The 16891-nt window shown below is 41.0% G+C and overlaps 1 protein-coding gene across 15 annotated transcripts in view; it reads right to left on the bottom strand.

The window, feature by feature from the left end:
• Positions 1-16891, bottom strand: part of LOC140463855 (putative uncharacterized protein MYH16) — a 290113-nt gene that overhangs the window by 238524 nt on the left and 34698 nt on the right. For 14 of the 15 annotated variants that reach the window (XM_072558259.1, XM_072558260.1, XM_072558264.1 and 11 more), the window contains one exon: positions 429-578. In XM_072558259.1, coding sequence (XP_072414360.1) covers positions 429-578 — 150 coding nt within the window. Of the gene's footprint in view, positions 1-428; positions 579-1223; positions 1407-16891 lie in introns of those variants that run through there. The other variant, XM_072558261.1, reaches the window with a different exon arrangement.

The following is a 16891-nucleotide window of genomic DNA, read 5'->3' as shown; positions in this document are numbered from 1 at the left end:
AATCTGGTCACTTTACTTCCTCAACAAATTATTTTATGTCGCGTCTTAAAGATTCCAAGACACTTCATAAAGGCCTTAATGACACAGAACCACTGAAGGATATATTAGGTCAAATGACTAACAGCTTGGTTAGAGATAGATTTTAAAATATTTCTTAAGTGGGAAATTGATGTAGAGAAGTTTGTCTTGCGAGTAAATTCTCCAAATGTCTAGACTTAGTTGCTAATAGTGCAACTGTTAAATCTCTGAGTTCCAAGGAGCACAATATATCTCCGAGGTGAGTGGAGCTGGAGGAGGTTGCAGAGATTGGGTGGGGATGCTGGGGATGGATATTTTGATTTTCTAAAGGATAGCTAATGGAGAAGATTGTTGTTTTTTTAAGTGACACATTTATCAAGCACAACAGGTTTGACATAGAGTGAACTTACAGCACTTTTCTCCTGAGCTAGCAAAGTATTCTGCTCAGGCTCCTGGGTTGGCAGAGCGAGCTTCTCTGCTTCTGCAATGGCTTGTTGGAGCTCCTCTTCTTTTGCTCTCATCCTGATGTTCTGACCTAGCACATGCGGAAGTGGTTTCACCTACAAACAGTAAAGGTTTATTAACACAAACGTGCATTTTAGCAAAAAGTGAAAAGGGTCGTGGTAAAAGTCTATTTTAGAGAATGAAAATAGTACAATAACATAAAGCATCTTCAGAATAAAACTGTTCTCATCTGCACTGACCTCCGCAGTTAAATTCTGTGCAGAATGAGACAGATTTGATCATGTCTGAGGCAGAAATTATTTCTCAACATTTTTAATATAAATAGATGAAGTTATTTCTAAACTGTACTCCAACTTTACTTATGTTACAGTTTATAAGTTTTTGTCAAACCAGATCACCATTACTGTAAAGATGAATTACAATGCATCATGTTGACACACTCCCAGCATCTCCCCACCCACCTAGTGTGTAATGAGAAAAGAAAACTTGAAAACCCTTTGGGGGCAAGAATATTTCTGGTTGCTAAGGGCTGCTGTTCCCGAAAATTTCTCTGCTGAAATTTTTCTATCGAAATTGTGAACATGCTGTAAAAGAATGTGTTTATGGTGTTGTCAGAAATGCTGAACAAACCAAAACTTAATTACCTTTGCAATATGTGGTTACACAGGGCGACCAGAAGAATTCTAAACCAACTGGAACAAATCAAAGTGAAAAATGCCAAGTCTAACACTTAATCATACCTTGCTTGGCTCATGCAGCTGTCTCAGGGAAGAAAATACCTTGGATGGTTGCAGCTGGCATCCAACTTGATGCTTACCCCAGATCCGAGCTGGAGGCAACCCAAAGGGTAATTCTGGAAGTGTTAGACCAAAGGCAAGATCTATTTCACTGGAGCTATAACGCCTCATGAGTATTTTAACTACAACAAGAGAGTGAATTGAAGTGAGGCTGGAGGACCCGGGTCAAACCAGTGCAAAGATTCTATTACCTCACACATGACTGGTATTTGGAGAACGCATTATAATGTAAACCAGCCACAATTTACAGAAACACCGCAATTTTCTCTATTCAGCAAAGAAACTGTCATCTAAACCTGTCATCTGCAAGTAATCATTGCTTAGTTCCAGACATAACAAGAGAGCAATCAATGGAATGCAAAACCTCCAGCCTGCATAGAATGCTTCCCAAGTGCGTTGGTTGAGAGTAAGAAAATAAATGGATCAATGTAATTGGATATTTCACGTACTGTGCAGTTGCTCCGCAGGAGAAGCTGAAGATAGAACTAGAAGGTGGTTGCTGAGGATTGTTTGAATACTGTAATGGATCATCACCCATTGACTGACTGTAGGTTACAAAAAGTGGCAAAAACCCCACCAGCAAAGGAAGAATAGATTGAGAACCATATCTGGAAGCCAGTTGGACTGGAAGAACACCAAAGGGTGTGAAGACTACTGTGGAATGTGCAAGGAGTAAAGTGAGCAAACAGGAATGAGAGGAGGTGAAATGACAAACAAAGATAAACAGAAACAAGCAAAGAGTGATAGAGGGCATGACTGAAAGCATAAGTGTGAGCATGAGAGATTAAGAAAGTCAGAGAGGAAAGAAAGCTAAGTAGCTTACTAAGAAAAATAAGAAAGCAAGACAATAATAGACATTACAGCAGCGAGGTAGGTCATTCAATTCATCATGCATGCATCACTACCAGCGCGCTCTTGAAGATATTTGTTCTAATCTAATTTCCCTGCTCTTTCATTATATTTTTAATAGGTTTTTCTTTTTCTACCATTAACTAAATCTCTTTCAAATTACTTCATAGTGTAATACATGGCTCATTCTAATCACCTTCTCCAAGGGGAAAACCTATTTAACCCTCTCCCTCCATTTTGTCTACATCAGTGTTGTTCCTTGCCAATTAGCAAATAACTAGGTTAATTTTCCCTATTGACCTTCTCAGAATTTGCACAATTTTGAAAATCAGTGCAAACTTCACCGTTTAGTTGATCTCCTTTGTTTTGTACTGAAGCCAAAATATCTAAAATATTTTCTTTTATTATTTTGAAATATAATTTTTAAAATATTCAGAATTATATTGACAAGTTCTGTTTCAGTATGCTAAACACAACTGCATGGCTTCTTCTGTTGCTATTAAATGCAATCAACTGCTTTTAAACCCATCTCTTGTTACTTTAAAACAGGAAACATAGGAACAGGAGTAGGCTATTCAGCCCTAAAGTCTGTTCTGCTATTCAATGTGATCATGGCTGATTTGTGGCCAACTCCAGATACCTGCTTTTGGTCCATATCTCTTAATACCTCTGCTTAAAAAAAAGTGATCTATCTCAGATTTTAAATGAATAATGTATCCAACATCCACTGCAGTTTGTGAAAGAGTTCCAAACATCTACTTTTTCTGTGCTGAAGTGCTTCCGAACATCTCTCCTGAATGGTCTGGCCCTAATTCTCAGGCATGTCCCCTAGTTTTAGAATCACTGGGGATGATGGAAATGGTGAAGGATGAATTGAATATGGAAGCTGGTGAGGGCAAAGGAAGCCATATCATAATTATGGAAAGGAGGGGAAGAGGTCAGTTTATCTTTATGTACCCTAGTTTTTCCTGTTAATATCCTGAAGACCCTGATTAGATCACCCCATAACCTTCTAAATTCTAGAGAAAGCAGACCTAACTTGTATCATCTCTCCTCATAACCTGACACCTGAATTCCACGTATCATTCTTGTAAACCTAGTTTATACTCCCTCCACGGCCAATAAATCCTTCCTAAGGTGTGCTCACAGTGTTCCAAGCGAGGCCTATACAAGGTTTTGTGCAGCTGCAGCATAGCTTCTGCAACCTTGTGCTCCCGTCCTCTTGATATAAAGGCCAGCGTTCCATTCCTTCCTTGACTATTTTGTGACATTTTAAACATGTATGTACCTTTGCACTCTTTGGACTTCCATCTTGAAATTACGTTGATCTATCCTTTACAGATCCAAAATACATTTTGAGCAGCAATTACAAAGTAATTGCCCCTTCATCCGCGAGGAGTGTTTGGGACCTTGGACAGTGACAAGAAAGCAGGTGAAAAGGATGATATAACATTTCCTGAACTTGCATGGAAAGGTGATGGGGGAAGAGGATTGGACTGTTTGAGGTGCTTGAAGAGTGAACTAGGACGTGCAGTGGCAATAGTCCTTTTGGAGTTCTGATGGGGGAGAAATATATTTGGTGGTGGCTTCACACTGGGGATGATGGAAATGGTGAAGGATGAATTGAATATGGAAGCAAAGGAAGCCATATCATAATTATGGAAAGGAGGGGAAGAGGTCAAAGCAGAACTGTGCTAAATGGGCTAGACACTGCCTGTTTGCCTGATGTGGGGGAATCCAGTGTTGAGGAACAAATGTTGTTGAGTTGGTTTAGATCTTTATGTAAGATCTGTACAGTACCCACTTTGTTCTTATTTGACATTGGTGAGGCTCTTCTGGAATACTGTGTCCTGTTCTGATCGTCCAGTCAGAGGAAGAACATTATCAAGTTGGAGAGGGTTCAGAAGAGATTTACCAGGATGTTTCTGGGTATGGAAGGTTTGAGTTATTAAGAAAAGCTGGATAGGCTGGGACTTTTTTCACTGGAGCATAAGAGATTGAGAGATGACCTGATAGAAGTTTATAAAATGAGAGGTATAGATAGAGTTAAGAGTATTTGTCTTTTCCCTAGGATGGGGGATTTCAACACATTTTTAAAGGTGAGAGAAGAGAGATTTCAAGAAGACACGAAAGACAAATTTTTCACACAGAGGATGGTTCATGTGTGGAATGAACTTCCTGAGGAAGTGCTGCGTCATAGGTTGAGGGCTGACCTTACAGAAGTTTACAAAATTATGAGGGGCATGGATAGAGTATAGGCAAAGTCTTTTCCCTGGGGTCAGGGAGTCCAGAACGAGAGGGCATAAGTTTAGGGTGAGAGGGGGAATATATAAAAGAGACCTAAGGGGCAACCTTTTCACAAAAAGGGTGGTACGGGTATGGAATGAACTGCCAGAGGAAATGGTGGAGGCTGGTACAATTACAACACTTAAGAGGAACTTGGATGGTTATCTGAATAGGAAGGATTTGGAGGGATATGGTCTGGGTGCTGGCAGGTGGGACTAGATTGGGTTAGGTTATCTGGTCGGCATGGACGGGTTGGACCGAAGGATCTGTTTCCATGCTGTACATCGCTATCACTCTATGACTTTAAGTGCTGGATGCAGGCACAATTCCAACTTTTAAAGACATTTGGATGGATATATGAATAGGAAAGGTTCAGAGGGATATGGACCAGGAGCAGGCAGGTGGGACTAGTTTAGTTTGGGATTATGTTCGATATGGACTGGTTGGACTAAAGGGTCTGTTTCTGTGCCATCTGGCTTAATATTAAAAAATGGATAACCTCATACTTGGTTACTTTGAAATCCACTTGCCACAGTTTGCCCATTCACTTTGTCTCTCAAGATCCTGTTGTGAGTTTACAATGTCTTCAATGTCATCTAACTTTATGTATCAGCAAAATTGTATATATGCCATTATCCAAGTCATCAATAAATAATGTGAGTAATTTAGGCTCTAACAGAGATCCCTGTGCTACAGCATTGGTTCCATATTGCCTCCTCCAAACCAAAGGAGTAGCCATGGGCACCTGCATGGGCCCCAGCTATGCCTGCCTCTTTGTAGGATATGTGGAACAGTCCATCTTCTGCAGCTACACTGGCAACACCCTCCACCTTTTCCTCCGCTACATCGATGACTGTATCAGCACTGCCTCATGCTCCCACGAGGAGGTTGAACAGTTCATCCACTTTACCAAGACTTTCCACCCCCACCTCAAATTCACCTGGACTGTCTCAGACTCCTCCCTCCCCTTCTGAGACCTTTCCATTTCTATCGCGGGTGACCGAATCGACACAGACATTTACTATAAACCGACCGACTCCCACAGCTGCCTAGACTACACCTCCTCCCACCCTGCCCCCTGTAAAAATGCCATCCCATATTCCCAATTCCTTAATCTCTGCCGCATCTGCTCCCAGGAGGACCAGTTCCAAAACCGTACAACCCAGATGGCCGCCTTCTTCAAGGACCGCAATTTCTCCCAGACGTAGTCGATGATGCCCTCCACTGAATCTCTTCCACTTCCCGCTCCTCCGCCCTTGAGCCCCGCCCCTCCAACCGCCACCAGGACAGAACCCCACTGGTCCTCACCTACCACCCCACCAACCTCCATATCCAGCGTATCATCCACCGTCATTTCCGCCACCTCCAAATGGACCCCACCACCCGTGACATATTTCCCTCCCCTCTCCTATCAGTGTTCCGAAAAGACCACTCCCTCTGTTAATCCCTTGTCAGGTCCACACCTCCCACCAACCCAACCTCCACTCCAGGCACCTTCCCCTGCAACTGCAAGAAATGCAAAACTTGCGCCCACATCTCCCCCCTTACCTCCCTCCAAGGCCCCAAGGGACACTTCCATATCTGCCACAAATTCACCTGCACCTCCACACACATCATCTATTGCATCCGCTGCACCCGATGTGGCCTCCTCTATATTGGGGAGACAGGCCGCCTACTTGCGGAACGTTTCAGAGAACACCTCTGGGACACCTGGACCAACCAACCCAACCACCCCAACACTTCAACTCCCTCCCACTCCACCAAGGACATGCAGGTCCTTGGACTCCTCTATCGCCAGACCATGGCAACACGGCAGTTGGAGGAAGAGTGCCTCATCTCCCGCCTGGGAGACCTCCAACCACAAGGGATGAACTCACATTTCTCCAGTTTCCTCATTTCCCCTCCCCCCACCTTGTCTCAGTCAAATACCTCGAACTCAGCACCGCCTTCCTAACCTGCAATCTTCTTCCTGACCTCTCCGCCCCCACCCCACTCCGGCCTATCATCCTCACCTTGACCTCCCTCCACCTATCGCATTGCCAACGCCCCTCCCCCAAGTCCCTCCTCCCTACCTTTTATCTTAGCCTGCTGGACACACTTTCCTCATTCCTGAAGAAGGGCTGATGCCCGAAACTTCGATTCTCTTGTTCCTTGGATGCTGCCTGACCTGCTGCGCTTTTCCAGCAATACATTTTCAGCTCTATCTACCCATTAACCCAATTTTCTATTGACTGCTACTCAACCAATTCCTTGCAATGTCACCAATTTACCCTCAATTCCATGGGCTTCTACGTTCATTAATCATCTCCTATTTAGGACTTCATTAATGCCTTCTGGAAGTCCATATGAACAACGTCCATAGACATTCTACTGTCACCTCTTCGAAAAATTCAAGGGTTGTGGGAAAAGAACAGTGGCAGAAATGTAGTGGCTTTTACAAAGAGATACCAGGAGGAGTGGTAGGTCAAAGGGCCTCTTTCTGTCTTGTATGATTCTATAAGTGGGAGAACTCCATATCACACTTATGGCCAATCAGTTATGTAGTTAACAGGTTTGTGAATGGGCAGCATTATTTACTGGCACAGTGCCAAGTTGAGAGTAAGGGGCAAATACTGTGGGCAAGTGAAGATAATAGAAATGTTTGAATATTGGGGGAAAAAAAAGTATGCAGTGCAGTGCAAGAAATGCATAACCAGTCAGGCAGCATTCGAGGAGCAGGATAATTGGCGTTTCAGGCATAAGCCCTTCCTCAGGAAAGCCCTTCATCAGAGCTTATGCCTGACACATCGATTCCCCTGCTCCTGGATGTTGCCTGACTGGCTGTGCTTTTCCAGCACCACACTCTTCGCCTCTGATCTTCAACATCTACAGTCCTCACTTTCTCTGAAGTATGCAGTGCAGTTAGAAAGGGGAAGTGTTGGAAATACTCCAGCTGGTCAGGCCGCATCTGTGCAGAAAGAGAAAAATGAAGGTACAGCAGATCTGTGGCCTTCATCAGAACTGATAATAGTTAAGGACAGGTCAGATTTTATACAAACGCTGAGGAGGAAAGAGAGGAGGCCAAGATGGTACTTAAGAGGATTTAACAGATAAAAAATAACTGGCAATGTAAATTCTGAGCAAAGTAATTCAATGACTGTCTGGAAGGCATGTGTGGTTAATATCCAGCCACAAGCGAGAACATGGAATATCACACCTGACAGGTGCTAAGCAAACTTCAAAGAGAAAGACATCAAAAGGAGAAATGCACTCCACCTGAACTGTGAACCTGATGAGTTTTCAAACAGTGAATGTAATGGGCCTAAGCACAGTACAACGTTTATATTTTTCGCTTTCAACGAATGCACATCAAAGTGGGTTAAAAGCCAATTTTAACTCTAGCCTGTCTATTTTAGTGGGTAAAAGTTACAGCTGAGAAAACCTCAGGTTATCCCTGCATTGCAATGAAAAAGAAAGGAAGATTTTCTCTTCCTTTGCTGGAAAACAAAAAGCAAATGAATCCGCAGTTGAAAAGAAACAGGACAAAGGTCTTTGAACTGACCTGCAAAGCTAAGTCTCCATAAATCAACTGTTCACCTATCTACAATTATGCTTCTGATATCACCCAATACAAAGGCCGAGAACAGCCCATCATCTTCTCCTGCTGGAAGTCAGAGATCAATCTATAGATCTTCGAAAAATGCTATCTTTATTGACTTACTTCTTATTTCTATGCATATGGTGTGTTACTTTATTATTTCTTCTCTCCTTAAGTATTGAATAAATTCACTCTTTTGTGAAGAACGCAAGAAAGCCTGCTTAAATTGTCTCCTTTTAAAACATAAGTTCATTGGGTCAGGGGAAATAAATCCATCAGGGAAGGATCCTCTTCAAATTAACATAATTCAGTGAACAATGAAGGGGATCTAGTTCAGCACCCCTCCATCCTCTTACCCTGGAGGCTAGGATATTCCATCTGAAACAATAATTCATTGGGGAACCTCTCAAGAAAAGGCATGATGGTGTAAGGCAAGAGGGAAGAGTGTAAGGGAACAAAGGAGCAAAAGATTGGTCAACATGAGCCATGAATTACAACAGGATGACCAAAAAAAAAGTTGGGAATAGTTCTTTACAACTATGCAAATCCACGCTGAGTCTTGATGGTCGTAAAGTAAAGAACATACTGCAGTCACTGAAACGAGTCATAGTCCCCTATGCCCATAACATAGACATATGCAATTCAAGCTATGAACTCATCCTATGGATCACAAATTTCCAATATCATGCATATTAATCATCTAATTTTCAGTGTCAAATGTTTTAAGATGAGCAACAGTTTGAAAAAGCACTCTGCATGGACATGGAGATGAAGGGATAGGGCAAAGTGAGTTTTGCCCAAATCCAGTCAGTCAAATCCTAGAATTGCTCTAGTGTGAGGTAAGCAAATGGCATAAATTTGAGGCAGAACTGAGGATTGCAGATGCAGGAGATTAGAGTCGAGAGTGTGGTGCTGGAAAAGCATTGCAAGTCAGGCAGCATCCGAGTAGCAGGAGAATCGATGTTTCACGCAAAAGCCCTTTATTTTGCCTGAAATGTCGATGCTCCTGCTCCTCAGATGCTGCCTGTCCTGCTGTGCTTTTCCAGCACCACACACTCGACATAAATTTAAGGCAGTCTGTAACATAATTTAGAATCTCCTATAAAGCCTTCAACAAACTTCCTAAGAGGAGTATATTTGAAGCAAGAACAAGAAAGAAAGACTTGCATTTCTGGCATATTTTTAAAATCACCAGATGATTCAAAGTACCTTTGCAACTGATGAAGTTCTTTTCACAGAGTATTTACTGTCACACTGTTGGACATGGAACAGCCACATGTTGTGCACAGTGTTCTCCTACAGCAGCAATGAGATATATGACAGTTGATCTATTTTTGCGGATAAATATTGGCCAAGACACCACAGATAGCGCGAATTGAGGCAACATATCACAAATGCTGGAAATCTGAAACAGATGCAGAGAATACTGGAGAAACTCAGCAGGTCTGGTAATATCTATGCAGAGAGAAACAGCAACTCTTTGAGTCTGGTATAACTCTTCTTCAGAATTCAACAACCTTTCCCTCTGTCTTTCAAGCTGTTTTTCGTCTCCCTCTAAGGGTCCCTCAGTCTGAGAGTCTTTGTTAGAAAGATGAATTGCCTACTTTGTGTCAGTTTATGAAAATATATCACTTGATTTTTGAAATGCTTCAAGTACAGCTCACAAAGGCTCGTCAATGAGCTGTATAGCGTGATTATGCAATCTCCCATTCAGAATATTCTGGTGTACCTTATATCAAAATGAGACCATTTAAACCATGACAGACTTGTTAAGGATCTCATTGATAACAGAACAAGTCTGTCTTTTACTTTTCCATGTGGTAAACTCAGCAGGTGCTGTCCAGCCAGCACATCAGGAAGGTATGGTGAACTATAATATTGATCCACTGCAATCATGTGGTAAAGTTTCTCTCACAGTGCTGGAAGGGAGTGTGTTATTTTAATACAGCATTGATGTATTTTCATGGAGAAACTCAACAGGTCTGGCAGAATCTGTGGAGAAAAACCTGAGTTAACGTTTCAAGTCTAGTGACCCTTCTTCAGAACTAGACTTGAAACTTTAAGTCTATTTTCTCTCCACAGATACTGCCACATCTGCTGAGTTTCTCCAGCTATTTCTGTTCATGATTTGGAGACGCCAGTGTTAGACTGGGGTGTACAAAGTTAAAAATCACACAACACCAGGTTATAGTCCAAAGGTTTGTTTGGAAGCATTAGCTTTCGGAGTGTTGCTCCTTCATCAGGTGGTTGTAGTACCTGATGAAGGAGTAGTGCTCCCCAATAAACTCATTTCTGTTCATGTGTGTTTCAGATCTCCAGTATTTGTAGTTCTTTGTTTTATTGATATATTTTGCCACCCTGGTAATTTGGAGGGGAGCTTCAAAATGTATGCATTCCAATACTTCTGCTGCTCTTATCCTATAAAGTGGCAGAGGTTTCTGGTTTGGAAGATGCTGTCAAACCTGAGATTAACCTTGGATTAAAATGATAAGCTTTCACCACTAACACGATGCCATCAGTATGTATCATCTGCAAGATTCACCAAGGTTTACCCCATGGGAATATCACAGTTTTGGGAAAAGGGATCCTGTTTAAAACACAGGCCCCATGACCAGAAAGGACAAACCTTTCAAATATAAAACTAAAACCAACCCCACCCAACAGATTCACTGATCACCTCATACACCATCTCCAAATTGGTTAGGTAGTCAATGACATCCACTGTATATAATCAGGGAGCCAACTTAAACCATCAGAATGTAGGTCACACATCATACAATATTCAAGATCAGGAGTTCCATTGTTTTGCATTCCCAGCTAGATGACGGGGAAATTAAACAAAATGCATTTGATCAAATCTTTATGTCCAGGATCAGATTGAGGAAACTTTTGTTTGTTTTTACTGTCTGAATAGAGCAGTCAGAAAACAATATAACTGGAGCAACCTTGGAAAGGAAAGTGTCAAACCGTGGGAAAAGGAAGGAAGTATAATGAGGCACTCAACTCGACAAGATCAGCACATCAAAGCACTGCGTGTCTCTCTCTATAATCACGACCAAGGGAAATCCTGTCACCAAACAAGACTTTGATGGCAGAAGATACAATCTGGGAACCAATGTCAACAGGGAGAACATTTCATTCTAGCCTGCAGAATACTCAACCCAGTGCCATACTGAGAGTTGCCTGTCCCACATGTCCTGACAAACCTTAAGACACTTTGGGACTTTAACAACCGTGAGTCGGGGAACCTGGAGGCATTTACTTCAATGAAGTCCAAGAGCAAATAATCTGCTTACTTCATAGTCATTTAAGAACATTTAGCATCAATTGTACCACAGTGATGTTTACCATATATCTTAAAAAGACACACTTATTATTTAAACTCTGAAAGCTGTGTTGCTTGTAATATTCATTGTCCTTCAGTGTGATTCATATAGGTAAACCCACACCTTTGATCATAAATACACGAGTGTGGTGATGACTATCAAGGCTGAACGACCCTCACACAATGAGAAACACATGATAGTGGTGAAGGAAATAAATATTTGAGATAATGAATAGAATGAATAAAAACTTTGCCCTGGAGGGCGTAAAGCATCTTGAGCATTGTTGGACATGCAATCATCCAGGCAAGTGCAGCGTATTTCATCCTGACTGGTGTCTTGTGGATGGTTCACAGGCTTTAGGGAGTCAGCTATTTCATTCCATACCACAGAACACCTAGCTTCCAAACTGGTTTTAGAGTCATGACATTTTTACTGCTGGTCCAGCTAGGTTTATGGTCAATGGTGATCCTCAGTCTGTTGATAATGGGAATTCAAAATTGGTAATGCCGTTGAATATCAAGGGGAAATGGTTTGACTCTCTCTTGTCGGAGATGGCTATTACCTAACATTTGCGCAGTACAAATATTACTTGGTATTTGTCAGCACTAGCCTGAATATTGTCCAGGTCTTGCTGTAAAAGGGCAAACTCTTTCAGCGTCTGAGCTGATGTGAATGGAATTGAACATTGTGCAATCATCAGTAAACACTTCTACTTCCTATTTCCGGGCTTATGGTGGAGTCATTGATGAAGCCATTGAAGACAGTTGGACTGCGCACACTGCACTGTCAATGCACAGCTCATCTTGTGCACATGCACATTAACTCTGATGGGAGTCTATGGACGGGTTGCAACTGGCTTGCTGGAACTCTGTTTTACCAGGTTTAGCTGCCTAATTCTTTTAATCCTTAATAGGGACCCACATGAAACAATGCTGAAACATGGGAGGCTGCATTCAGGTGTCTCTGAGGGTGAGAGTTTGCAAGTTCCTGACTTTGTTGGACAATGGTGGGTTGTGACACATGTGAGACAGCACAATCGGGTTCAGAATTAACTACAGCTCTAACTCTCTCTCTCCCTCTCTAGACAAAGGTGCTGACAGAATGGTAGTGCTCCTAGAAAAATCCAGGAGCCCAACTGGCCTGGTGATGTGAATTCACATTCCACCAGAGCAGCTGAGCAGATTTTACATTCAATTAATACTGATTGGCAGACTACAGATTATTGTGAGGAAAAATTTGGTTTGCTAATGCCCTTTGGGGAAGGAAATTTGCCATCCTTAACAGGTCTGGCCTACATGTGGCTCCAGACGCACAACAATGGAGTTACCGCTTAACTGTGCTCTGAAATGGTTTAGCAAGGCAATCAGTTCAATCAAACCAACTAGAGGGGAAAGAAAAATGAGTCTTTTGTGAAGACAGCTCACTATTACATTCACAATGACAATCAGGGTAATATGCGGCTTGCTAGTGACTGTCACTTCCCAAGAACAACATAAAAATACAATGAAATTTGCCTTTCCAAGGGCATCACGAGTTCAAAAGTAGTTTGAAACTCCATTTTAAATGTTGATCTCTCAGTCTTTTTCCAAATATGTTTATAATGGTGAACTAAGAAAAAAATGAAGGAATTTAAAAGATATTCTTCAGATATCCTAAGTTTACAAGGCTTATCTGGAACTTGTGACACAACAAATACATTAGCCTAATGTAGGTCAAACGTCATGCCTAGAATCACAAATTTCGTGCTATGTATTAGAATCATAGAATCCGAACAGTGTAGAAGTAGGTCATTCAGCCCATTGAGTCCACACTGAGTTTCGAAACAGCAGCTCAATCTGGTCCAACCCCTACCCTGTTACCCAGCATTCCCATGGGTAATCCAATTCGCCTGCACACCCCTGGACAATATGGATAATTTAGTATGGCCAAACCATCTAACCTACACATCTTGGGACTGTGGGAGGAAACCCATGCAGACTCTGGGAGAATGTGCAAACTCCACACAGATAGTCACCCGAGGCTGGAATCAAACCTGGGTCCCTGGCACTGTGAGACAGCAGTACTAAGCACTGAGCCACTGTGCCGCCCACATGATTGCATTTTTGTTATTTATGGGACATCACCTGAATACGTGTAATTAATTACATTCCATCCAACCCAAAATGTTGCTGTTGTACACGCACATTTATCTGGCGTATTTAATAATAAACTTCCAGGTGCACAGATTGTTCTGGCAAATATTTCTTCTTAAATGCCAAGTCAACATCATTTCTGAAGAAAGTAATAACAATGATCTTTAAGAAAGTGCTCCAAATCATACTGTTTGGTTTCACAATGAAACTTGATACCATCAGCACAGTAAGTTATTAAATCTAGAATTTCATATTTCCTTATCTTTTACATTAAAACCTCAAAACTATCAAATAGATCTGCAGGTGTGAGGAGGACAAGGAATTTAGTTAGATTTGTTGTGTAGCAACTTCAACAAAGGGGCAGGAAACTTCCAATCAACAGGCAGTGCCAGAGCTCAATTGACATGGATCAGATTTGGAATAGAAAGGAATTTCCAAAACAGCCACAGAAGAAAATAAAAAAAAATCACCATGACAACTTAATGGATTCAGCAAAATGGAGTTTTGACTCCTGTCAAAAGAAACTCTGTCTCCTGTACACTCTGCGTCATGTCCTGCTTTTTCATTTATTGCCAAATACTTTGAAGCAAAAGAAGTGGCTTCCCATTGCCTTTCTCACCTGGTTTCAAAGTGAACATAATTCCTCTCCATTAAGGATCTTCCAACTTCCATCAGCCAACTGCTATTCTCTAAGATTGGAAATCTTCTTCCCTCACTACATCCACATTTATTCTCCAATCAACACTATTATTAAAATCTGGTCATTACCACATTGATTTTTGTGCAAGGTTGCTGTGCACAGGGCTTGCTGTTGCGTTTCTGAAGTTACAACATGCAATGGCAAGTCAATAGTATTTCTTTGGTGATACCATGCTTTTAGACATTTGGTGGTCATGGAAGGTGCTTTCGAAATACAAGTTTTATTTTCAAATAATAAGTCAGAACAGCAATTTTGGCACAACACCATTCAAAAAGCTTATGGCAGATTTTCCACATCAAATCACTTCCTGCACTATCCCTTAATTCCTTTGGTGTCTTAAAGATGCTCAACAATTAAGCATGTACAGCTCCCTCGGATAATAAATTCTAAAGAGTTCTCAGTAAGAGAAGAAATTTCTCTTCAAATTGGACACCACTGATTTGTAATATATCATTCTGTGTTCTCAGTTTCCTCAGCCAAGGGAAATATTTTCTAAGTATCTACGTTGCCAAGTCCCTTAAGAATGTTATATCATTACAATTATGCCAGTTCTCAGACATTTTATCTCCAGGGAATATAGGCCTGTGAAAGGGGCAAAGGACAGTATTTTCATCATCAGAAAGTGCACACTGACAGTCAGGAGATGAATCAGTCAGGATTTGATTCTACAATATAATCAATTGTATGTATATGAATAGGATTGGATAATATAGTCATGCAAGTTAGAATGACCATTGTTGGACAGAGATAAGAGTGTGTAACTGTAAGTGTGTTTGTTGGAAAACTGTTATCTATAAAAGTAATATAAAGACATTGTTTGTAACAAATTGGAGAGTTGTGAGCCATCTTTGATCGTTTCACCCATATAGGAATGAATAAATGCTTAGACCAAGAAAGCCAAGTCTCATTTAGTCTTTAAAGGATCAGAGGATTAAAATATTTCCCTTTCATTCTGGTGGACATTCATTGCACTGTCTCTGGGGCTTGTCCTTCTTTACATAAGGACACCAAACTGCACACAGCACTCTAACTGTGTACCCTAGGTTTGGCCTTACCAATACCCTGTATAATTGCAGTAACACTTCTTATCCTTGAATTCCTTTGCAGTAAACACTCTTATAGCATTCACCTTCCTAAATATTTGTTATACTTCATGTTAACTTCCTATGAGTCATATAGAAGAACTTCCAGGTCCCTCTGAATGTTTCTCAGCCTTTTAGCATTTAAGAACTATCCCGCATTTTTATTTTCCTACCAAAGTATAAGTCAGCATTTTGCATATTGCATTCCTGCTGCCATGTTTTTGCCCACTCACCTTGGTTAATACCCCTCCGCAAACCCTTCACTGTCACCTAACTTAATATTGTCAGCAAACTGAGAAACATTTATTCTGTTTAGTCCTATTATCATAATATAGGAGTTGTTTTCAGCACAGCCTATCCAATCTCTCCTGTTCTTAGCCCTCATTTTTACTTATTCAGCTTCTCTTCATCCTAGCTTATTATCAATAATCCCCTTGTATGCCTGCCCTTTTCATATCTCTGTCTCTCTGGGTCCCATCTCCCCTCCCTCACTGCCCAAACATGTCCTTACCATAAATACCTCTTTTTCCTAGCTGCTATCAGTTCTGATGGAGGAGTCACCAGCCTTGAAACGTCAACAATGCTTTATCCCCACACCTGCTAAGTTTCATCAGCAGTTTCCATTTTTATTTCAGCTCTCCAGTATCCACAGTTCTGTGCTTTATATTATCCCATTTATTCCTGTTTTTTTCTGCCCTGGAACCAATCCTAATCTATACTAATGTTTTACTCAAGATACCTAACGTTGTGTGATAACCTAATGCACAACATTTCAAATGCTTTTTGAAAATCCAAATATATGACATTAAATAATTTGCCCTTACCCATTCTGCAGTTACATCCATAACAGTTTGAACAGATCAAAGAAACACAAATTTATGAGCCCTGGTCATATTTGATTCTCTAAATCCCCTGCTACCAAGTCCTCAACAGTAGATTCTAGCACGGTGTTTTTAGGGAGGGAGTTCTTGGATGCTGATCCATTGACAATGAAGCCAAATATAGACCATTCATTTAGTGTGTAATGAAATTTGCTTATTACTCATTATAATTCACTAATCCATTTCTTCAATGGGCTAAAGTTTGCTCACATTAATCTCTGCTTATTTATATACCTAAAACAGTCACTTAAAGATAGAATTTGAGTGTTTTGGAGAAAAAAATAGATCATGCTGTTGTGCACATTGTTATCCTCATATCAAGGCAGACACAAAAGTGCCAAATTTCAAAGAGAACAACAATTTAAACTGTATGAAAATAAAATGCTGATTGATTGGCAAATGCACTCTGCTGGACACTAATGTAATATTGTCCCAAGTACTTTATTCAATTCAAAAAAGCGTAATGCCTAGACGTGTTCCTTTTGCCTAAAGAGATATGTCTATATGTAGCTGCTGGTAAGCATGATTGAATGACAATGAGAGCCCAGCTGATACTTTAAATTGACCATGTGTAGAACTCCTACATAATGGGTTTATATCAATAGAAATATTTAGAATCTGGTTTTCCCCAATTGCTAATCTAGTCTCACAATCCTCTTTCCACTTCCTTTCAGTGTTTTAGTCCTTCTTTGCTGAATTTTATAATTGCTCTGTCTATTATTCGATTACTTTAAGATCATCAGAAATAGGAATAGGAGTAGACTATTTGGCCCCTCGG

Source organism: Chiloscyllium punctatum, chromosome 39, assembly GCF_047496795.1.
Source record: "Chiloscyllium punctatum isolate Juve2018m chromosome 39, sChiPun1.3, whole genome shotgun sequence".
NCBI classification, from domain to species: domain Eukaryota; kingdom Metazoa; phylum Chordata; class Chondrichthyes; order Orectolobiformes; family Hemiscylliidae; genus Chiloscyllium; species Chiloscyllium punctatum.
The sequence above is the reverse complement of the archived record's forward strand: the minus strand, read 5'-3'. Positions and strand labels throughout refer to the sequence as shown.